The 24,290-nt window shown below is 40.0% G+C and overlaps 1 protein-coding gene across 2 annotated transcripts in view; it reads left to right on the top strand.

Moving 5' to 3' along the window:
* The window catches only part of MCC (MCC regulator of WNT signaling pathway), a 218,623-nt gene that overhangs the window by 59,678 nt on the left and 134,655 nt on the right, over positions 1-24,290 (top strand). For both annotated transcript variants that reach the window (XM_072140768.1, XM_072140758.1), the window contains exons 2-3: positions 6,850-7,088; positions 8,166-8,374. In XM_072140768.1, the coding sequence (XP_071996869.1) occupies positions 6,863-7,088; positions 8,166-8,374 (435 nt within the window). In that variant the 5' untranslated portion in view covers positions 6,850-6,862. The remainder of the gene's footprint in view (positions 1-6,849; positions 7,089-8,165; positions 8,375-24,290) is intronic.

The following is a 24,290-nucleotide window of genomic DNA, read 5'->3' as shown; positions in this document are numbered from 1 at the left end:
AATTTATGCTTTACTTTTGTCTGTCCGCTCATCTAAGAGTACTCCATCCATGAACTGGCTAGGTTTGCCCTAAAATTTCCACCAGCCTCTGGTTTAATAGATGATTCAGTTTTTTTTAAATTATATATTTTTTCATTTAGAAAAGACAAACTAAATGTTATCTCTCTATATGACAGGGTTTATATGGAGTTGTACCCACTTAGACCAGCCAGCCTGTAAAGTAGCCATTAGGAGGAAGTTAGAATGCTGCCAGGAAGAGTATTCAGTGCTCCGGGATCGGGTAACTGCCAGTGCGGCCATTGCCCGGAGGGGCTTTTGTGACTCCCTAGAGCACTTGAGATTCATTTGCATATTTTTAAAAGACAAAATCGAAATTCAAGATGGACAGATATCCTGCATCAGGGTGGCCTGAGGAATCTACTATCCGAGCTGCTTTAGTAAGCATGATACAAAGGTAGATTTCCTTTAACCCCCCCCCCTCCTTTTTTATATTTTTAGGCACATATATTTCTATGTATATGTATAAGCTGATGAGAAGTACTATATATATGTAGTCTTTGGAGGTGAATGTGATATATGACACATTGTCCTTGTTCAAGGTAAATCTCTTGTCACCACCTTCATTGACACATTTGTGAATTGACTCTTATCCCAGCTTCCATCCAGCCATTGCATAGGGTCATTTGTCAGATTTGGTGCAACAGATAGATAATCTAACACTTTATCTGTTTAGTGCAGACACTGTTCTAATTTAGAGCACCAGGGAAATCATTAATATTAACTGTAATCTTGAGCTTAGTATCTCTGAGATTGATGCTTTATGTTCTTTCTTGAAGAATACTAAATACATCTTTAATTGAATGAATAAGCAATGTGCCATATGTCACCCTTTGGCTGTATAAAATCACAACCTGCCCTAGAATAGAACATCATTCTGTGTATAAAACATTTTGCTGTTGTGCATCTAATAATTTTAGGAAGTTTTTACTTCTTATTGATGTATGAATCCTAGTTGGTCATTCAATTTGGCCTCCATGCATCCAATAAGAGCGCTGTCACATTGCCTCACAAAGCCATTGTTTTCTCTTTGGCTTAGTTTCTCACTGATCTGTTGTCTGTCGAAAAAATTTTTAAACATGCCCGTGGATTTTCACAGATGCGGTGTCTATATGAGGTCCACAAAAAAAATGTAATTTTTTTTTTTCTCTGATGTGGCTGAGAAACCAGGTGTTTTCAAAGCAAAATTAAACACCTTTTTTTTTTTTTGTGGAAGCAGAGACAAAACAGAGAGGCAATGCGAAACAAAACGCATGTGAAACAATGCATGGGCCAGTGGTGGCGAACCTTTGGCACGGGTGCCAGAGGTGGCACTCAGAGCCCTTTCTGTGGGCACTCAGGCCATTGACCCCAAAACAGAGGTCACCAAACAGGACCAAAGTCACCAAATCTTCCTGCAGACGCAGGCAATTTAAGACATGCTGCAATCAGCGCTATTTTAAAATGACACTCAATTGGCTATTTGGAACTGTGGTAAAAGTGAGAAGTTGTTGATAGAACTGCAGTATCTTTCTAGGTCATCCTACTGGACCCTACATTCTTACTGTACAGAGAGACCCTGGTGAGAAACTACAATGATGGTCTGAATTTGCCCTCCTTCTTTCAACTGTATTAGTGGCCTCAAGGGGCCGATACGATTGATAGATGTTGAAGAGCAGGTAGCAATAAGTTACTGCTTAAAATGCAATGTTGGCACTTCATGGTAAATAAGTGGATTTTGGTTTATAGTTTGGGCACTCGGTCTCTAAAAGGTTCGCCATCACTGGCATAGGCCTTCAAAAACTGACTGTATACTGATTTAATTTCACAGATCAACCACAGGGACATATAAAGAGTGTCCCTTCTTCCCCACAGAGCCAAATCTATTCATGAATACGGTGTTGCTGTTCTGCAGCAAAATGAAACTGCTTGTATTCTATATCATTATGATGCATGTAATCGGTCTGTGAAATCAAACCGACGCAATGTCAATTTTTTTTTTCACTGACTGACCCCATGTGCCGTGGCCCAAATGCCAAAATTGTATCTTTTTGAATAACCTAAGCTTGGCATGTGTTGGAACACACTTTCCTATTTTTTTAGGGAAGGTAAACATTTATAGGAAAAGGACTGGGGAAGCCAGCCACATGAGCCCCACTGACTTTTGTAGATGCTTTGAAAAAAGTTAATGGGACAAATGTATCTTAGTTATGCAATTTGCGCTTGCATGTATTTTTTTCTTTGAGCAGTTCTGCTCTTTGAGTTCTCTATGGGCAGTATTTCTTCAGCTAGCTTGGGTGCATTTTTTTGCACAAATATTTGCACAATTTTTGGCACAACCTATACTAAACAGGTTCTTACTATTTGCACTTTTTTTGGGTGCAAATCAGTGCTAAATCAGGTGTCAATATTTACCGGCAGGTGCAGTTCAAAGATGAATTTGGCACAAAGCAGAAATATCTGTGCGCCATGGGTTTTAGAGAAGCCGCAAAAAGAGGGAAAAGGCGGGGAAAAAAACAATTAAAAAGATACATCAGCCCCAATGTCTTCGCTAAGGCCTCTAGGATTGCAGACAAAATCAATAAACCCTCTTCACTTGGCTAGGAGTACCGCTTTCGGCTATTTTCACATGTAGGGGAATGGCTGTAGAAATTTACCTAATGGCACGGATAATCCAGCATGATGTGTCCAGCTCGCCTTAACATAAGTAGTTCTGGGCACCACTGCAGACTAGTAATGTTGCAAATATCTATGGCTTCTATATGAGAAGAACATGCTGTCTACAGTTCCTGTTCTGTTCCTTCTGGAATAGATATGATGTAGGATTAAGCCACACCAGTATGTTAATAGACTTCTAGGGTGTTAAGGGGGCTGCTTTTCAAGGTAGCAAAAGAAGGCATTGTTTTCCATTTAACACCTTGGAAAACATATTTGCATTCTTCCCAAAATTCCCAAGGAGCAGAACTGTCCCAGCTAGTTTGGGTCTGAGGACCTGGACCATATTAAAGGGAACCTTTACTCTCGCTCACTTGTTCTAGTGGAGAATCTATGGCTTTAAGTCTCCACACGCCTATACGACCATAATTGGCAAACTCTCCATAAGGGGAACTTTCTTGGGTACATTAGCCGTAAGCTAACCAGAAGGCATATCATCCTTGATCCCTTGCACACTGCCACTGTAAATTGCTTGTCTCATATGAGACTTTTAGAAAGGCATGTTCCTCTGTGAACATTTTACATCCTTTCACCCTAGTGCCCTGATTTTTTTCATTACTCACTTCATTAAAATAATTCCCTACAACACCTACTGCTACATGATGCCTGCACCGATGAAGATAGGAAGGATTTCCTTTGTGTAAAACAACTTTTGTTTAAAGATTAGAACAGATTTTAATGTTGTGTTAGTAATGTTATGAATAGTATAATTTCAAATTTCCATAGAATTTAAATACTCCATTCAGTCAATGTTTCTACAGGTGTTTTTTTTTTTTTTTTTTTTATCTTATATATTCCCATGGTGGTAAGGATCCTCGGAGAAGGTGGCTTCATGTGTGCAATAACACATGTACCGTAGCTGAGACATATATGATGAGCACAGAAAGGTCCACGGCAAGGCTTTTGGACACACCAAGTCACTTAGTATGCCTGCATCTATCTATTATTTATTCCTTTGGTTCCTTTTTTAGTTTTTTTCCATATTTAATTTGAAAAATAAGTTTTCAAAAGTACTACGTATCAAATGAAAAACCATTGTATTTACAGTGCTGTGTATCATTCCCATTCACATTGGCAACTCCTATAACTCCAGGAATGACTCAGAATTGTTCTCTCCTCTGTTCTTTTATTTATAGTAACTTTTCCAAAATAGTAATTTTACTATTTTCTGTATGTAGAGTAATTATAAGGAAGCCATGAAGACGACTGTGGTGGGATGATTCACTTCACAAGGTCTAGGGAAGCAAACAAGAGAACAGAAACTTGTACGGTATTATTAAAATAAATATTTGGGAACCTGTTAGTCTTTCAATAGACATTGGTCTGTTGGGGGATTGAAAAATATGGCTGTGCTACACCTGACCATGGGTTGTGCTGGTATTGCATATCAGCGGTATGTAGCGGAGTTGCAGTACTCTGCGCTACTCTTAATCAGATGTAGAGCTTTTCATAATAAAATTCCTTTATTTATATAGCGCACACAGATTATGCAGCGCTGCACAGATCTTGCCGAGTTGGTCCATAGAAGAAAGCGACTGTTTTTCAAAGACAAACTCTTTAACCAAATCTTTTAAGTTATTTTGTGTATTTTACTTCAGATTTATCCCTTCCAAATCACCATCAGACTGTAACTAATCAAACAGCTGATGTGCGACACCTTAATATTAAGAAAACCCAGATAAAAAGCCCTGAGACGTCAATGTTGATGTAGACAAAATACAAGGTATGGTATTTGCAATGTGACAATGGAGGTTCTAAAAGCTCAAAGCAAAATCATAGCTGGTTAACCATTCACTAGTAAAGGGATGCAGGCAGTTCCCCTTTTAAGGACACCCGACTTACTGACGACCCATAGTTAAAGACGGACTCTTCTGCCCACTGTGCCCTCTGGTGAAGCTCTCTGGATGCTTTACTATAGTCCCAGGCTGCAATGATCAGCTGTAAGGTGTCTGTAATGAAGATTTATTGACAATCCTTTATCCAATTTCAGTAAAAAATTTTGAAACTCCAATTGTCACTGGGGTGAAAATATCCACTCCAATGGAGCGCAGTGTTAGGGTAAATTCACATGGCCATCTGTGGGGACGTAGTGTATGTTCCCATAGACGGCAATAGCGGCACGCCGGGGATACGGCGCCACACATGTGTGGCACGATCCAGGTCGCACACCGCTCTATCTTTCGGCGAGTGTGCGGCCGTGCGCTGCTGTTTTCTATGGTAAGCAGCTAAAGTAAGCAGCTCCTAGTGCTTGAACAAACGCCGGCATGTTAGAGTGATAGCGTTACTGGAAACCTCCGGTAACACTATCAAACACTGCGGCGGGGTACAGTGTAATCATCGGACCGCTCCGATGATTACACGGTCCGATGTCTTCATGTGGGGGTGGTCCCAGGCGCTGCCTCTTCTCCGGAACGCCCCGCTTGCTCCATAGGCCGGCAGTGACTGCCAGGCGGCAGTCACCGCCCCAAACACGCCCCCCCTTTAATAAGCAGCTCCTAGTGCCTAAAATTTGGTTGACAGGTCCTCTTTAAAGTTGCTCTACAGTCTAAAAAGAGCATAAGGTCTATAATTGCACTTGTCGTTGTCCCCTTATTTTCATGGGCAGTATGCTGTAGGAGTTTTATGCTGACAGCTGCGTTTAAGGTTCCTTGCCCATTTTCTTGTATGAGTTCTCTCTGACCCCGAGCAGTACTGAAACCTGGCTCTGCCCCATTGTCCTTTGTGCTATTCACACATCCTTGGTTTTGCACAGTCCATTGATATTGTCTGAGAAAATTGCAGGATGAACTGCTCTGACTACACTAATTGGTGCATGCACTACGTCAACAAGTGATGTAAAAAAGCAAACAGCACTTGGAAGTCATCTGAAAATAGGATATGAAATCTTGGATGATACAAAGAAAGATGTTCTTTAAAGGGGGCGCGCATAATTTATTAGCAGAAGGATACAGTAGGCGCTCGGGTGACGTAGGCCTGAGCACCTCCAGCTTATTAGTATATATTTTTTTTTTATTAAAGTTGTTTTTGCGGTGAAAATGACATTCAAAAACATAAGAAAAACTGTTCCAGTTAATCCCTAAAGTAACAAGCATTACGTTGGTGACAGCCTACCACCAGTAAATTTGGTGGTAATGTCCTTTAAGGGTCCATTTAGTAATCTTTTCATAACTTTCTCGGAAGCATTATAACTGTAATCTAATAGATTGATATGGACAACTGCGTATCTTTTCTTTGTTCCAGTTTTGATGAATTTTCCCCAATGTTATAGGATTACATGGGACTTTTATAGGAAAGCTTCAGTCTCATTTCACTTTAGTAATGCAGTGATATTAGGAATATATGTTGACATTTTATAGTGTCTGAAGTTTAATCATTTGTTGTGGTCTCAGAATTTCAACCTTATTCCAGGAGCAGAACTGTCCCAGCTAGTTTGGGTCTGAGGACCTGGACCATATTTAAGGGAACCTTCACTCTCACTCACTTGTTCTGTACAGTCAGCACCAATGAAAACTATTAATTCTTCTGCTTGCTCAGATTTCAGCATTCCATGCGCCTTTGTGTTGAGGAATTTGTAAATGTTTGCATCATTACATCTATTATATCCTGAGGATTGAGTAGGCTGGTGGGGTTCCCTGTAGGGAAGCTGCCTTAAATACCTCTATTAAGTTGCTGTAAGCCATTTGGCACTGAAGTGTTAATGCACTGTACAAGGTAGTGGCGGCATGTTCTACTCATTCAACTGGATGGTCTGAAGTGTGACTGTAAAGATAAAAGGTTTACTTGTCATTGTCAAATGTGTGTTAAAAATCCCCCCCTTTATTCCTCTTACACATGTCTTCCTGGACTGGTGTTCACATGGCAAAATGCATGAACGCTGCTTCTCTGCTGCTTGGGGATGCTTGAGATGAAAGGCACTTGGTATGAGTGAGACATATTAGGGAGGGGTACAGCTAGTGCACAAAGTTTACATTGGATCACAACTTTGATGTCTCTTAGTAACCGCTATGGAGGGTGGACTCAGCAGTTCACAAGAATGGGGGTCCCATTCTCACTAATTAAATGACGGGCATGTGTAACACTGCATATATTCCTTTTCAGGAATGATTTATTGATGGTTTGTCGACAGCTGAACATGGAGGACTCTGTGGCAGAAATCATGCATCAACTTGGGGCCGATGAGAGCGGGAAAATCTCATTTCATGATTTCACTAAATGCCGTATGCAACTTGTGAGAGAGATCAGGAAAGAGGAGGTGGATTTGTCTGATGACTCGTGTAAGAACAAAAAGCTGCGAGACAGAATAACCTCTTGGCCTACTGGAAGTGACCACAGTCTAGGTAAGACTCGTACTGCACAGATGTTTTGGGGGTAGTTGGCATTTGTTACTAAAGCTTTAAAATAATAGCATATAGAACAACAAGAAGACGGAGTATAGAACAATGGTCAGATCAGGGAACTGCTGATCATGTTCTGTTCACAACGATTCCTGGTCTCCGCTACTGATTCGTGAAGGTGTCCGGTTTTCTGCTTCCATTGATCTCATTTTAAGGACGTAGGTTTTCAGGGTTAAATAACTTCTCTACAGAGTTGAAGTTTGGGAAATATATATATAATATTTTGCAGCAATGAAGTTTGTGGTCATAAGTAATTACCTTTTTTTTTTTTTTGTTAGAGAATTGTTGTATGAACAGGAATTCAAATTCCTTGACCTTTCTAAATTTTTAGAAACTAGACTGGAGTGCAAGTAGAGAAATCATACACTTTGGGACTGATGTTATTCATGTGCCAAGTTATCTCTAAACTAATAATATATCTGGTTCACCAATCAGGGACGCAGAATGCGAAACACCTGACCTGAAAGGCATAATAAATTGTCCTCGACATATGGAGTAAGCCCCTTTTTTGTTGCTTTTTTTTTTAAGGATTACTTGCAAAAAAAAATCATGAAATTTAAAGGAAATCAACCACTTGCCCTTTCCAGTGTTTAGCCGAAGTCACGGACACTGAGTTTTTTAACGTATCTGCAGAATATTCTTTTCATTAGGCATAAAACTTTATTATTGCTGTGAAAACTTAGTTTTGACTTTATGCTTATTGACATCTGACGTTCAAGGCACTCAAAGCAAAGACGTTTGGCGCTCCTACTTTCCATAATTTCCTCTGCTTATCCCCTCCCACTGATTCCGAGAGCAATCTGTGTCTATGACGCGTGGTGAGGCATTAATGTGACCTCTGAGGGGAACGTAAATAATTATTCCTGTTGATGCCCACATGTTGTGGGCACTGTTAACTGTGGCCATCCCTGCCTCTGCCATCTTTTCAGACTTGTTAGACTAAATGAAGTAATTTTCATACACAGGATAATTTATGCGTGTACACCGCACCAATAAAGGACATTTTTAATTTTCTTAAAGGTGCCTTATCTGGAGCTCGGGAAAGCTGGGAATATGATTCTGGAGCACGAGATCTACAGAGCCCGGATCCCCAAAACCATTCCGTTATGCAGAAATTTTTGGAGTTTGGGGGAAAAGCCACCACTCAATCCGCCCTGCAGAGACTTCTTTCTCAAAACTTGTGTCTTGCCAACAATGTAGGGGGAAGCTACTTGGAGCTTGCGAACACTGTAAGTTATGTGTGCTGTGATTTCATAGTATATTTCTTGTATGTACTGCTTTTGCTTATGTACAGAACCTTCTGAAGGTACTTGGGTATGGCATTTATGCTGGTTCATTGGGAGATGCTCTGCATCCTCCTGCAGTGCCGGACAGCCCACAACGTGACTCTCTCTGTTCTATTTTAAAGTGGGCGCTAGGGACTGCAGTAGGAGCATTTTATACAGCTTTCATCTACATGAGGGGGACTGTTTAGTGGTATTTGAAATGTTTTTTTTTTCTGTAGTAAATTTGTTTCGTAACAGTACTGCAGTACTATTGGGTCAATATGATATGGAGAACACGAACAACCAAAAGCACAGCTGAAATTGCTGTGTTGGCAATTTGTAATAAGTGGCTTTTGGGTTGCCTTTTGAGCACTTTGATGTTATCACATCATAAAGCATTGAGGCTGAACCTTTTAAAGACAAAGTAAATATACACGTACGTCATCTTAACTAGATCATTTTTTGTATTAATGTGCCATGAATTATATTAAAAACGTGCAATAATAGCTGAAAAAACATTCTACATTTAACTTGGTTGGTATGTTTTTATGGTTAGTTATGGTTTCCAGGTTAGTAATGTTGACATATCTGCAGGGTGTGTAATCCATATCAAATTGGTGATGCCCGCTATTATGGAATCTCGTGAATTAGCTCATTACAAAAACCTACTGTGCCAAATCACTATATAGAATGGAGCTAGAATACAGCTGTTCTTTCAGTTCTATTCTCCTTGTTGATTTTGGTGCTGGAGTCTTGAAGAATCAGCCGATCAATGTGGGTCGCAAGTGTTGCCAGTATTGTGGATAGAGAATGTAGTTGCACTGGTAGCAATGACGGTCATACTGGTTACATGATCAAGAATGGTGATCAGACCCCTGAATAGTACTATGATGGCCAATGTGACCATTGAGGCCAGTGATTTCCTGCAGCATCTCTGGTCCTGCAAGATTGTAACCAAATAAAACGGGAGCTGCTGGAAAGGGTAGGTGTCATTTTTATTTCATTCTTGCAATGGCGTTGCAAAATCCCTGTAAAAAAAACTGTAAAAACCCTTTAAATTCTAAATAACATGGAGCTTGACACGTCTCTCTTTTTATTTTTGGTACTTGAGTAAAAATTCATCAGTGATTCCCTGAGGATTGGAGCCTTAAATTATATGTGCCAGCAGTCTAATTAACAAAGAACAGATAGTAATTGCCAGACTGAAGTCAAGAAGGCAAAACGTATGTGGTGCTGTAAATTTTCCTTTTCATCTTTCTTTCAGTATTAATGTCTGTCCTATCATCCAGCGATCTCTAGCATGACCCCATTACACACATTATGATGGATTTCCACACACTCCAGTGTTCTGGGAAGGGGCAGGATCCGTTTCCTGCATATATAGAGTGTTATACTTTGTCGTAAAACATGGGATTTAAGTGACTTTCCATGAAACTTTTTAAAAGTGTAGTTTTGATTCATTGGAAAACATAAGACTGTATTGTGAACATGAACAGCATGTGCCCAAATATGATCTGAATTTACTTTTTATTTTTCTTAAAGGCTTTCTTGTTAGTCATGTTGTAGACACACAGGGCAGTCAAAAAAGTTGCATATTTAGGTTATAGTGTATACCTCTCATATTTTTATATTTCTGCACATTGACAGCCAAAAAGGAATCACAGTATTTAGGAAATTTGTTTCTTTATACCATATAAGGTATCCTCAAAATTGAAATATATTTTGCATTTTACAGTGTCTGTAATGAAGTCTCCTTTATCTAAAATACAGATGTTAAGAAGCTGCTAATGAGCTTCAAATGTCCTGGACTGGGAGGCTGCACAGGCAATAACACTCCCCTGGAGCACTTGCAGCTTATTAGCATATTTTTAAAGCATATTTTGTTTAGGAAATGAGACAATACAAAACTATTACAAGGCAAGATGCTCAGATAGTGGCTTCTATACAGCGCTGCAGAGCAAGTTGAACAGTAACGGTGCAGTCACATGTGGCGTTAACGTATGCATTTGGAAACGCGTCACAACAACTGAGAAGAGGAGATTTGCCGAATTACATTACTGACAACATTGCGTTTACAAAATGCATGCTATGTTAATGCATGTGTTATCGCTGTTAACACATGTGTTTTTGTAAATTCAATGTTGACAGCATTGTAATTAGGCAAATCTCCTCTTAGCTGTTGTAATGCACCGTAAGGGCCAGTTCACAACTGCGTTCAGGCTTATGTTTTACCATTTAAGGTGTTTTAAATATGTAATGTAATTTAAATGCTTTTAATATGCCTTTAACCAATCTGTTGTAAAAAAAAAAAATGGATACCTTGCTTTGCATTAGTATTATTTTGTAGCCATCTTTTCTTTTTCTTTTTTTTTTTTTTTTTTTTCATCCTCTGGTTTGGCCTTTAGTTATATATGGGAAACGGTAAACACACATTACAAAAAAGCATTGTGCCAGTGCATACATGGAGGATTATTAATATTTACTAGGCTTTCCCTTTTACCCCTAGTGCAAAGTATGAGCAATGTCTTTGACTACCAATTTATTTCAATGGAAAATTATCATTTTGTGTGGAGCAACCTGTTTGCTGTCGAGACTTTTAAAGACTTGCAGAAAATATAGTTTTAATTAAAATAAGTTGCCATCCTATCCAGCTTGTTAGCATAAAATAACCTGAGGAGCTTTTCTGTTTTTATGGCTTGTAAACCTTGCTATGGATCTGCAAATCATAAAAATCTCTCCGTTAATTACCAGACTGATTAATATTGCATTGGGTGGCACAGTTAGCCACATGTGCGAGGTATCAATATTTGGATGGTTGTAGAGGGTAAAATATATATCCTACTGCAATGCAGCTGACTTTGGAACCGTGCCCTGTACCAATATTAATAAGACACTTCTAGTGTTATCCAATATCCAATTTCCTTTTGCAGTAATATTATGCTCTGAAAGGGGTGGGGAAAGCTTTGCCTTTGTTTGATGAGGAAATATCCTTTACAAACCTCATTTACCTTATTCAGCCAGGCCGAGTTATTAAAAATAACAAAATCTATTCAGATGTCTGCGGCCGAAGGTTCAAGACGAGTTCTCAAGGATACATTTTCTCTTCCCTATTGACTTCTAGAGTTGTGTAGATTAAAGGGTCTTTCTAGGATTAAGATATTGATGACCTATCCGTAGAAAAGGCCATCAATATCAGATTGTGAGGGCTAAGACTTGGTAGCCTATAACCTGATTGGTTAACCTGATTGGTTATTGCGAATCGCAATGACTTAAACTTGGGTTACCTGGGAACGTAGTATGTGCTATTCATTAAGTCGCCAAATATCACACGGCCAAATTAATTTCTATGGGGTCATACACACAGATGTGCCTCTGCCTGAGCTGCAATATTACAGCAGGTCCTATCCCTGCCCAGACAGCATTTTCTAATGTCACTGGCATGTGAATAGGCCTAACACCTATGACACAAGACCTGCAAAAAACGGGTTGTGGTTCCTTTGTTTGCGGCCTTGTGCATCTAGTGTTAGGCTACATTCACACGATGTGTGCCCGTCGTACTGTAGCATCGGGGAGAAGAGGAGGGGGATGAGTGCTGCTCACCCTTGCCCCTCTCCATAGAGAAACATGGGGCACGGCCCTGTATTCTGGGGAAAGATCAGACATGTCCTACGTGCTGCCTTGTACCGCTCCATATGGGGGGGCCATATTGTATATACGTTCCCCAACGGCTGTGTGAATGAGGGCTTAGACAGGGTAGAGCCAGCAGCAGACAGGGTAGTGGCTCTTTATACTGCAGCTCAAATGCCATTCAATAAGTAACTGAGTTGATGCAACTTGGCATGGCAATTGCACAGTCCTCTTCACTCTTTATCCACTGTGTAGGCTAGTTTTGTGTGGTGCATGTAGTTTCCCAGCATTTATCAAGACGTGGCTGTCAAGTGTCGCATAACATTGTTGCAAATGCACCTTCACCTTTGCAACGTTTTGTACAATATTTTTACACACTTTGGCACAGCAGAGGAAACTTTGTCCCATTTTATGGGTAATTTTTTAGTTTTGTATTGTACTTCACATTCTTAAAGGACAGTGTACCATTAAGATACAATTGGCTCAGATTTCGCCAAATAACGCTTTCCCAGAGTACATCTAGTAATAAATCAGCCTGAAGCATGCTGTAAGAGTATAAAATGCCAAGTATGATCCAAAAATCATAGGTGAAAAGTCACTCAAGCCCAGGGACTATTTGTGTGTTCGGGTGTGTGGTGATTTTTTCCAAATGGTGACGTCTGGGGAAAAATAAGTATAATCACTTTCACTGTTGAAAGTGATACCTGTCAGTGACTTGTACTCTAGCAGTGACTTGCACCACTTTTTCTATTTGAAAATTAGACATTTAGCTGAATGAGCATGTGTGGGTTTTGGACAGTTGGGTGGACTAGGTGTCAGTGAAACAAGTGTTTGGCAAATGGTTAACGTGCACCTGTAACCAGATATGTCAATAGCCTATGCTTTGCTAATTTTAAAAATGCCAATGTAATTTCAGTGCTTTATAAAACTTTATTTCACATTACCTGGCTTCCTGCCAGCAGCATCTGGTGTGTGCTGCGCTGGGCAAGAAGGCAGCTGCAGCAGCCTGTGTGCCTGTGTCTCAGTATCCTCACCTCCTCACTCATCCAACTTCCTCCTCACTTCCTGTCATGTGCATTGAGCAAGCAGGGTAGGGAGCAATGATGCCACCAAACGCACATCAGGTTTGCTTTACAAAATATTGTAGTGCAAAATATTATAGTGCAAATTTGTTCTGCACTATGTAAAGTTTTATTCGGAATATCCACTGTATTTTGTAGTGCATATAGTACATCCATAAGGTTACAATGCTACTGTGCAGGCATTCTGCATGGGAATAGACATTTAGTTGTGGGATTTAAAATCTGTGTCAGTTTTTTGCCACAGATTCCTCCTTCCTCAAAGAGAAATTCTTAGGAGAGTCCAGAGCAGATTTCAGGCGAAAGTCTATAGTGAATGGGAATATCTTCTGGATTTAGATAGACTTTGGATGATCTGGTATGAAGTTTGCTATAGAAAAGGGGATGTATTCATGCATCATTTAACACATCTGCCGCGGTCCACCCAGCTTTCCTAGAAACCGATATAATAAGGAATCTGTTTATTATGACAACTTGATGTGACAACGGATTAACACCTCTCCTGGTGGTCCAATAGATATTGCAGGGGACTGTAGAACATTTAATGGATTTTATGCTATGTTCCAGTATTTCCAGTGTTCATGGACAGCAGAGTTTGTGCTGGAAAAATACAGCAGTCATTTTCTTCCCTGTGTATTTGCATAGGGAGCTGATGTCTTTCCCTTTGCGTTTCCATGAGCGGTCATGAGGGGGAGTTCTCAGACAGATTAATGGGCCAGTCTTCCTCCAGCACAGCCGCCTTCAGTCTTCTCTCTGTCGGCAGTCTGAAGACCTGGTGCCAAAGTCACTATACACTAGAGACACACTTCCCGTATGATGATACAACACTCTGCTGCCAAGTAGCACTTCAGGAATTATTTGTGTAGTAAAATGTGACGTGAATTGTCCTTACATACAGAAATGTTTTATAACTGGGCTCTGGATTTTAATGTGTTAGACACTATACTGAATACTTGGGAATTTACCCATATGATTAGAAATGCAGCGTTATAAGAAATCAGTGCCAAATGGACTAATGTAGACCGGGTCAATGAAAAGAGGATCTGTAGTGAATGGAAAAAGTTGCAATGAAACTGGACAGACGGCATAGGTGCTGCATACTGTCTTTAGGGTGTAAGTTGTTGTACTATGTATTTTGTTATGGCACTTTTTTTATATTCATGGATTTTACGACACTGTACGTTAAAGGTTTGTTTTATGTTAATTTGTAACATAAATGCTGAATGTTTCTCGTCTGTTTACACTTGGAAAGCGAGCATCTGTCTATACCATGTGGGAAATAAATTACATTGCTGTTAAACTGTCCATACACCGAGTGATGGGAATGGCCAATTTCATCATCCGGCTCCATCTTGGTGAGTGCTATGCAAAACACATGTTTAGCTGTTTAGCATATAAAGTAAGTCTCTAATTTTATGGCTGGTAAACATAAGCGCACACCTTCTGTCTTGAAAACAGAAAGATATTTTCTCAAATTGAAAAATGTTGAAGAGCATTTCCACTTATACATCCATATGATGACCTATATACTGAAATTGGGGTGATATTTTTTTCTATTAAAGGGGTTCTGTCGAGTATTTGTTATTCCCTATCCATAGATTAGGGCATAGCTGATCAATGAGGGTCCAACTGCTGGGACCCCCTGTTGTCCAGAGTATGAGGATCCCACTCTCACCAAGGGTTGCAGTGGCAATTGTTGTAGAGGAATAATTGGAAATTTGTGCTGGCTTTCAGGGACCAGTCTCATAGACAGAGAATTGAGTAGATGGGTCAGAGCGGGAGTAGCGAAGCATTTTGTACATAAACTGGCTACTTGAGAATTTACCCATTTGATTAGAAATTCAGCGTTTTAAGAAATCGACGCCAAATAAACTGTGTAGCGGAAAGGCAAAAAGTCCATCTTCTTCCCCTTCTGACCAGGTTGTATACGGCAGTGATTTTCAACCAGTGTGCCGTGGCACACTAGTGTGCCGCGACACATGGTCGGGTGTGCCGCGGGGAAAGTTCCCCAAACTATGGTGCCACCTGTGTTTTGTTTCCCAGAGAAATGTAAAATGAGGAATACTATAGTCATGAGGCTGGAGTACTACAAGTACCAGCTCATATGCTGAGTATATGAGCTGGCACTTGTACTCTGGCCTCATGGCCATAGTACTTCTCATTGTACCCCTTTATTTTGCAGTATATTGTGTGTGTCTTTCCACCATTCCTGCCAGGATATCCCTTTTGTGTTCATCGAAACAGGCCCAGGTTTCACACTGAGTGAGAAAAATTAATTTAGAATGTATATTATTAACTATATGTACAATATGACTGTTTTAGTGTCATTGTGCTATTTTGGTTGGTGGTGTGCCCCAGGATTTTCTAAGTATAAAAAGTGTGCCGCAGTTCAAAAAAGGTTGAAAATCACTGGTATACGGTTTCCGATTTGTAAACGACATGTTGTGGATCCAGAATAGAGAAGCAGATAGTACATAGCATTCTATCTGCAGACAGCATTCTGCAGGAATCAGATTGGAGGAGCAGATTGTGTACAGCATACTATCTGCAGGTTGCATGTTATAGAATAGGAGAGGAAAATTGTATACACTGTCCTATCTTCAGGCAGTATATTGTGGAGCAGTAGGAGATTCAGTATAATTTGTAACATTTTTTAATCAAATTATCTGTTTTTGCTGAGACATGAAGGTAGTTCAGACCGCTGTCTGTATGCATACTAGAGGGGAATCTGTCAATTTCTGATGGGATCACCTCCATTGACTACTCAATAAAGCATAAGTTTCTAAGAAATAATAAATATATACTAATGTGTGTGTAAAAAAAAAAAAAAAAAATATATATATATATATATATATATATATATATATATATATATATATATATATATATATATTATATAATATATTTTAACATCAACAAAATGGGAAGAACTGGAGAAGCAGTGCTAATGTGCAATGTGTCAGCCCACATAGGGTATATCACTCCAGGAAAAAATACATAGACAACAAGCTAAAGGTCTATCTGACGTTGCCATAGACTTATATGTTGGGGCTACTGACGCTATCACTGCCAAGCTGCTAATAATAGCATAATAGTATATGACCTCATGGGATAGACCAGCTTATCATGATGGGAAGGGCTTGGTTATTTAATAAAATTTTGATGAAGAATGATGCAAGGGTGCATTTACTCTAATGTGCTTAACTCCTTAAAACAGCCTTATTCAGCTGAAATGTTCTATACAGTAGGAGGATTATACTATATATTAGATGTTTTCACCTACTAATGAGATATAGCACTTACATGATTATAAACATTGATCTTTCAAAGAATATATACGATATACTGTGTATTGACACAATTCAGTCGATCCTATAGACTGTATACATTGTAGACACAAGTCGACAGAATTGTTGGTACCACACAGTGGTCAAATAAATAACCTGAATCTCAGCAAAAGTAAAAAATAAATTAAATTTCTATGGAAATGAACAAATGAAAGGCAGACATTGATTTTCAACCATGCTTTAAAAAAAAAACAAAAACTCAAAAAACAAGCCTGGACAGAAATGATGGTTCCTCTGAAAAAAATGTGAGCAAAGGAACATGTAAAATTGCGGTGTCCACTAATTAGCATCATAGGTGTCCACATTCTTGTAATCAGTCAGTGGCCTGTATATAGTCAGTGGTATATAGTCACTGTGGTGTCTGGTGTGTACCACACTCAACATGGACTTGAGGAAGCAAAGGAAAGAGTTGTCTAAAGAGCTTAAAAATGATAGAAAAGCATGTTAAAGCTAAAGGTAATAAGACCTTCTCCAAGTAGCTTGATGTTCTTGTGACTACAGTTGCACATATTATTCAAAAATGTAAGATCTATGGGACTGTAGCCAACCTCCCTGGACATGGCCGCAGGAGAAAAAATCATGACAAATCAAAGAGACAAGTAATACGAATGGCAACAAAAGAGCCCATCTCTAAAGATATAAAAAGTGGACTTCAAGCTCAAGGAACATTGGTGTCAGATCACACCATCTGTTGTTGTTTGAGCCAAAGTGGACATAATGGAAGAAGACCACGGAGGACACCATTACTGAAAACAAATCATAAAAAAGAAAGACTGAAATTTGCAAAACTACATGTTGACAAGTTGCAAAGCTTCTGGGAAAATATCCCATGGACAGATGAGACTAAAATCAAACTTTTTGGCAAGGCACATCAGCTCTATGTTCACACGTGGAAAAATGAAGCATATCTTGAAAAGAACACTATCCCTACTGTGAAACATGGAGGAGACTCTGTTATGTTTTGGGGCTGCTTTGCTGCATCCGGCACAGGGTGTTTTGAATCTTTGCAGATTACAATGAAATTTTAAGACCATCAAGGGATTCTAGAGAGAAATGTGCTGCCAAGTGTCAGAAAGCTTGGTCTCAGTCACAGGTCAGAGGTCTTGCAAGAGGATAATGACCCAAACGCGGAACTAAAAACACCAAAGAGGAAATCATTGGACTATTCTGAAGGGTCCTTCTATGAGCCATGACCTAAATCCTGTTGCATTTTGGAAGGAGCTGAAATATTCTGTCTGGAAAAGGCAGCATCACACCCCAGACAACTGGAGAAGTTTCATTGACAGTTGAAGAAATTGATTGCAGCGATTGCCTCAAAAGGTTGTGCAACAAAATATTAAGTTAAGGGAACCATCATTTCTGTCCTTTTCATGGTAGAAAAGCAATCACAGCCTTTTCATCTGTTCATTTTCATAGAAATGTAAATTATTTTTTACTTTGGTCACAAAAATAAATCTGACAAATGTGGGTTTTTCTTACATTAAACAAGGGGTACCAACAATTTTGTCCATGTGTATACTGATACTTTTTATGTTGCTTCTCTGTTGCCCTCAAATACAATCGCAACCGTTATGGAGAGCCACAATGCAAATAGAGACAGAACCTATGAACAGTTAGGGTGGTGTCAAGATGTTTTTTTGCAGACATTCTTAATATCAGAAGATTTATTTTCTAGGTTACATTAAGCTTTAACAAGAAAATACTGAGGTGTCAACAATGCTAAATGGTCTACATCAAGGGAAGTAAACCTAACCCCTAGTAAATGTGTTACATCTTTAGTAGTCTGCTTTGTGCATAAATGATTAAAAGATGGACTGACATGAGAGCTTCATGCAAAAATTTTGAGGTTCCTGGCACTTGTGTATTCATTCAGTAAATGGATGGTAATTTAGAGCAGACTTGCGGTAAGCGCATTTTTCTTAAGTAAATGTATTCTCCGTCACAGTTTAATAGTCCCACCACACAGATCTCTGGATGCTTCATCAAGTCTCCAACCATATCAGAGACAGTCGTGTCTTATAAATATTTAAGCCTGCCCATCACAAAAAATGCTTACTCAGTTCATGCAAACATGGCATGTGCGTGCTTATAAATGTGAACGGCTTTATAATCCATGCATGTAGGAAGGGAAAGTTAGTGTACTTACACTGATCCACTTACAAACCTCTCAGGAGATGCACTTCTTAGTGAAAATTAAAGATGCTAAGTGGTGTATGTCGATTATTAGTGCTGTTCACTTCTAGATGGCATCTGCTTCTTATAATTCTTTATCTGGCTCCATATCGGGTAACTTTACATCAACCCTTCATCGTCATTGAGAAATATAGTAACAGGAAGTTAAAGGAAACCTACCAGTTCAAATGGTAGGGGTAAGCTGTAAATCCTGAGCACCAGATAGAATCCCATAGGATGGTGCGATGGTGGCCCCAAGTATTAAAGAACCTCTTATCATCTAAATCGAAATGCTACTGTAAGGAATTGGGCCTCAGCATGAAGCAAAGACATGTTCAAGCACTTTGTCTTGGTGCAGTTGACAATTGAGGTGCTTATGGGACATAAACACTTTCTAAGCAGATCTGAAATGTGCTCCCTCCCCTGCCTTGTGGCATTAACATCAACAACGATGTCAACAATGAGGTTAATCGGTTTAACATTGGTGCATTGCCAAAATGTTGGTGTATCTAAGGTTGTGTTCCTTTCAAAGAAGCCAACGCATCTTTTGTCATACAAGCGTATGAAAAAAAATATACAGTTTTTTTTTTCATACAGTTTTTAGGTAAATTTTTTTTTTAAATTTCATTTTCTTAAATTAATGGATAAAAATACTGAGTATTCAGTAGATGTGACGACTATCAGAGAATCCCACCACACTAGGGAGGATTGTTAACAGATTGCAGCCATTAAGTCACGCTGTTATGGAGATTTCTCTTGTACTTTTAGCTTAACAGATTTGTTTGAATATTTACTCCAGTCTTAATGAGCATTCCCCGTTGAGAACTAATCAGGAGGTTGAGGTTTTCTTTTTTCGTCTTGTACTTCTTTTTGTTTTTCTGAGCGTTACTTCGAGGCACCATGGACGTTCTGACCTATTACTTGATTTCGCTCAGCAAGCACGAGTTTGAGTAAAAGTATTTTTACTATGTGGAGGGATATTTACAGGGATTGTCGCTTTTTTACAGAATGAACCTTTGAATCAAAAGGTATGGAGATAGGGTGAACAATTTTGGGTACATTTACCAGAGGGAGATTATTTTTTATAAATCCAAATATGTTGCATGTCCATAGCTGCAATAAAACTGCTGCATAATAATTTACTCATATCCTCTTCAGGGTTCCAGAACGCATAGGGCTTTAAAGAGATGAAATTGATTTCACCTAAAGGTTTGAGTGCCATAGGATAGGGGTAAAACAAGCTGATTGGTTTGTGTCCAACTTCTGGTACCGATCACAAGAACTGGACCCCCAGCAACCCAGAGACCAGTTTGATTCTCCCTTGTTGGTGGAGCGAGCAGCAGCTCAAGCATGTGTCCTTCCGCTTTATTCAATAGTATGGTAGTGTCTGAAAATGCTGCTCACAGCGCTCAGCTATCTTTGGCACTTCGATTTACTGTCTATGGGAGTGTCAGAGATAGCTTAGCGCTGTGCTTGGCAATTTTTGACACCAGTTTACAATTGTATTTGTAGTTGCAGGATGTAGTTGAAGCATGGGTCCACCTATTAGTGATAAAGGGTTTACCCTCTCCGACCAGCTTGTTATCCCCTATCCATAAGATAGGTGATAACTTAAATAATTAGTGCTTCACCTTAAAGAAAATCTATCATCCAAATCTAGCAAGATAAACCCGAGATACTTACACATAGACCCTGGCACTTTGATTGTAGTAATTTATCTATTGCCTGCTTTGATTCCTTCTAAAAGCAACTTTTAAAATTATGCTCATGAGCCTGAAGGACTCTTGGGATGTTACCAGAGACCCTTAGTGCTGCACATTTACAAGCTGTTATAATGAGCAGAGCCTGTCTCTCCTTCTGCCCTCTTCCTGTGTAATCTAGCAGCAGGAAGAGGGGTAGGTGAGACCTGCTTTGCTTATTGTAACATCCTGTGAAGCCACAGCAATGAGGGGCTCTAGAATCACCCACCAGAGCCCTCTAGTCTCATTAGCATAATTCAGCAAGTTAATTTTACTAGGAAGGAGGCCATGGATAACAAATATTAGAAGATTACCACAGTCACAGTGCCTGGATGTATGAGTAAGTGTCCCTGGTTTATCATTAACAGGGATGACACTGTACCTGTTCCCCCAGGGAAAATCCAGCAATGGGAAATAAGCAACAAAAATTTGACCAGCTAATAGTTACACTGTCACATCCCCATAATTAACAACTGAACCCTTTTTGCTTGTGGAAATTCAGATTCACCCTCATTTAATATTACTGTAAAGTGGTCAAAATTGCCTTGTTTTACAAAATGAGTGCAATGGCATTGAGCACATGACCTGCTATCTCTATAGTCTCACACCTTAGGGCTTATACATTGATTGAGAGCCAAAGATTTGACCTGATGATGACTTGTTCTCTGACTAAACAGCTTTATTTCAGAGAACAGATATATGGCTGTATACATCACGCCTAAGCGATAAAATGGACAGCCTTACCCCGCACAAACACAAGGGATGAAAATATTATTGCACCCATTAGGGGCCGAGGTAAATATTTAGAAAGGAATTTATTTTTCTCTCTTTATTTATATCTTATTAACAGCCATAATGTTTTTTCAGGCTGAAAGACAGATCACAAGAGTAAATCTCTGGTGACTGAGTTTACATAGCTGATCCATAGGAAGCCTGGTCCTGCTTCCTTGGGAATATGATGCACTTTAATAATACACTGGCAGCAGATGGCCATGGTTAGGACTTCAAAAGGGTAAACCAAAAATTAAACAATCTGCATATTTTTGGGGGGAAAAAAACTAGATTTTTAATGTGCTCCAAACAATACTAATATTTGCACAGGTTTTTATGCAACAATCTTCTATATAGCAGAGGTGAATAGGAATCCTGTCTGTGTGATATACACCGCCATAAGGATAGTTATTGTCCGACAGAATGGTTATTGGAAAACCTCTGTTGCTGGAATGTTTTTTTGTGACTGCTGAATGCTTTGAGCAAATTTTACTTTTTATGGCTGTGTTTATACTTGATGCACGTTATATGCATGCTGTATAGTAAAAGAGCCCTGCGTCCTTGAAGGGATTGTTCAACTCTCACACTTTTGTTGCTTTGCAGTCATGATTTTGAATAAATATAAAAAGACATAACCTAAATATCTGTTGTAGCGCAGGTCCCCTAGTAATCGCTTCTGCAGGTCCAGGGCTTCTGTAGTTTAGTCACACACCATCTGAGGGTTGGAGTCCTGCTCTCCGGAGGTTCACCCTACACAACAGTACTGTAAGGGGATTACTGGGGAACACATTACTACTCCGTTGAATTTAAGTAGAAATGGACAACCCCTTTAAATATAAACAGCATCAGGTGTTTTGGTTTAATGTAACATACAGCAAGTGGGATCATGTATCTGTGTGCTGCAGAGTAGATAAGCCATCGGCCCCTTGTTGGCCTATTAGGTGATTTTCACAGCTACGATGGAGCCAGAGCTGGAACAGATGCTTGGCTGTGGAGATCCAAGAGCTGGATTTTATCCAGGAAAGCCTTCAGTGTACTGTAATGAAAAATTTATAAAATTAATCTGCTAGACCCATGGGTTAAGTAGTAAGAAAATGTATTTAAAGGGACCCTTTACTTTCCATTTTCTGAGCAGTTGAATGTTATTACCTGAAAGCCACCACATTGAATAGGTCATTAAAGGGAACCTGTCACCGCTGTTCCAAAAAAAATGAAACTAAGACAGGGTCCCATAGAGCCCTTTAGTCCTAAGGGCTCTCCTTTATCAACTAACACTGGCGATGCATAGAAAAGCAAAAAAAATCACATTTTATTCTGTACCTGGTAACCAGGGAGAACCCAGCGAGTCCACGTGGGAGGATCACCGCGGCTCGAGTCCTCGCCCTCCTCTGTGCACATAAGCCAGCGAACGCCTCCATCTTTCCTACGTCACGCGGCTCCCTGGCTTCCTGCTCGCTGATCAGCAGTGACACATCTGAGAGCAGCCAGTGCGCGTGCGCGGAACTCGGCTGTGCGATGTAGGAAAAATCATACAGGGGGCGTGCGCTGGCTGATGTGCACAGAGGAGGGCGAGGACTCGAGCCGCGGTGATCCTCCCACGTGGACTCGCTGGGTTCTCCCTGGTTACCAGGTACAGAATAAAACGAGATTTTTTGCTTTTCTATGCATCGCCGGTGTTAGTTGATAAATGGGTGCCCTTAGGACTAAAGGGCTCTATGGGTACCTGTCTTAGTTTCATTTTTTTTGGAACATCGGTGACAGGTTCCCTTTAATATCTAGTTTCCATTCCAGTAAAGTAGACTATTCATCCTCTACCAACTTCAAAGATTATTTAGATTTTATAGTTTTATACCTAGAACTCCCAGCAGACTGCCTGGCAGCCCTCTGGTGGCTGGGGCTGAGGTAGTCCCTCCAAAAACAGTGCACTTGCCCTACTACGACTCCAGCATTACAGCAGTTTCCCCGTCTTTGGAAATTCTGGCTTATACATTGTTAAGTGATGTCTCCAGGTGCCTCTTACGCCAATGGTTGGATGAAGTAAATCCTGGGACCCCTGCTTGAACACCACCAAAGTACTAGAGCCGAGAGGACTTTTTCCTTTTTTTTTTTTTTTTTTCCCCAGGATCCCTGGAAAGATTAGTTCATTTAATGGGAATCCATCACTACAATTTACCTACCTGGTCTAACTGCTGTGTCATGTAGGGCCATGCTCACACATGCCAACCATACTTTTCTTTTTCCAGCTGCTCCTTCTCAATATAAAAATGAGGTTGAAATGCTTTGGCATAGCACCTCAGATATCTGGCTCCATGTCTTGCTGGACCACAGAGTGATGTAGGGAGAAGGGATAAGGAAAGGCGCTGATCAGTGGAAGTATAGTGGGGGGGGGGGGGGGTCTTGTTGTTATTATAGTGGAGTTTGAGCCCAAAGGTTCTCTAACACTCCCCATTTCAACTTAAAGGGGTTGCCCATGAAAGAAAGTTCTCAAAGCCCCTTAAGCCCCTAGTGATGTTTACACACCAAAGTTAATTTTGAAACCCCTTACTTTACAATGTTACCAAGTTTTATTGCTGTTTTAGCTCCTAATCTCAGTGTTGGTCAGTGTAATATACCAGAGTGTGGGTGTGGACTTTCTAAGCAGACACTTCATGATCCCTCTGTGCTATGAGATGCTGCGTACTGACAATGTGCTTAGATTATCAGGATGCAAGGTTTATCTACAATTTCATTTAGCTTCTTAACATCCTACTAGCACAGAGAAAAAAAGACAGAAGAGAGATGGATATAAAACACAATGACACTTTCCACTTTGTTAACTCGCGTATAACACACACAGCCAGCTCTGCAATGCCTCCCTCCTGGATAAAGACCTTATCTTGCCTGTAGCAAGTAGAGTAGGTTTTTGCACACTGTTGTCTGCCAGCAGGAAATGCCGGTGTCTGAGCTGGTCTCTTAATGTAGGGGGAGGGGCAGGAGGCAGAGAGCACAGCAGTGTGCAGACAAGAGAAGCTATTCATGAGAAGAATCTGCCCATAGTCAGAAGATTTACCATCCTATGCAGAGACCACCAAAATTCTAAACACCAGGACTGGTAGAGACAGGTTGGAATTATATCTGTGAAATACTGTATTTTTGTTAATGTGTT

This window comes from Engystomops pustulosus, chromosome 1 (genome assembly GCF_040894005.1).
Source record: "Engystomops pustulosus chromosome 1, aEngPut4.maternal, whole genome shotgun sequence".
NCBI classification, from domain to species: domain Eukaryota; kingdom Metazoa; phylum Chordata; class Amphibia; order Anura; family Leptodactylidae; genus Engystomops; species Engystomops pustulosus.
Note: the sequence above shows the minus strand (reverse complement) of the source record. Positions and strands in the feature narration are given on the sequence as shown.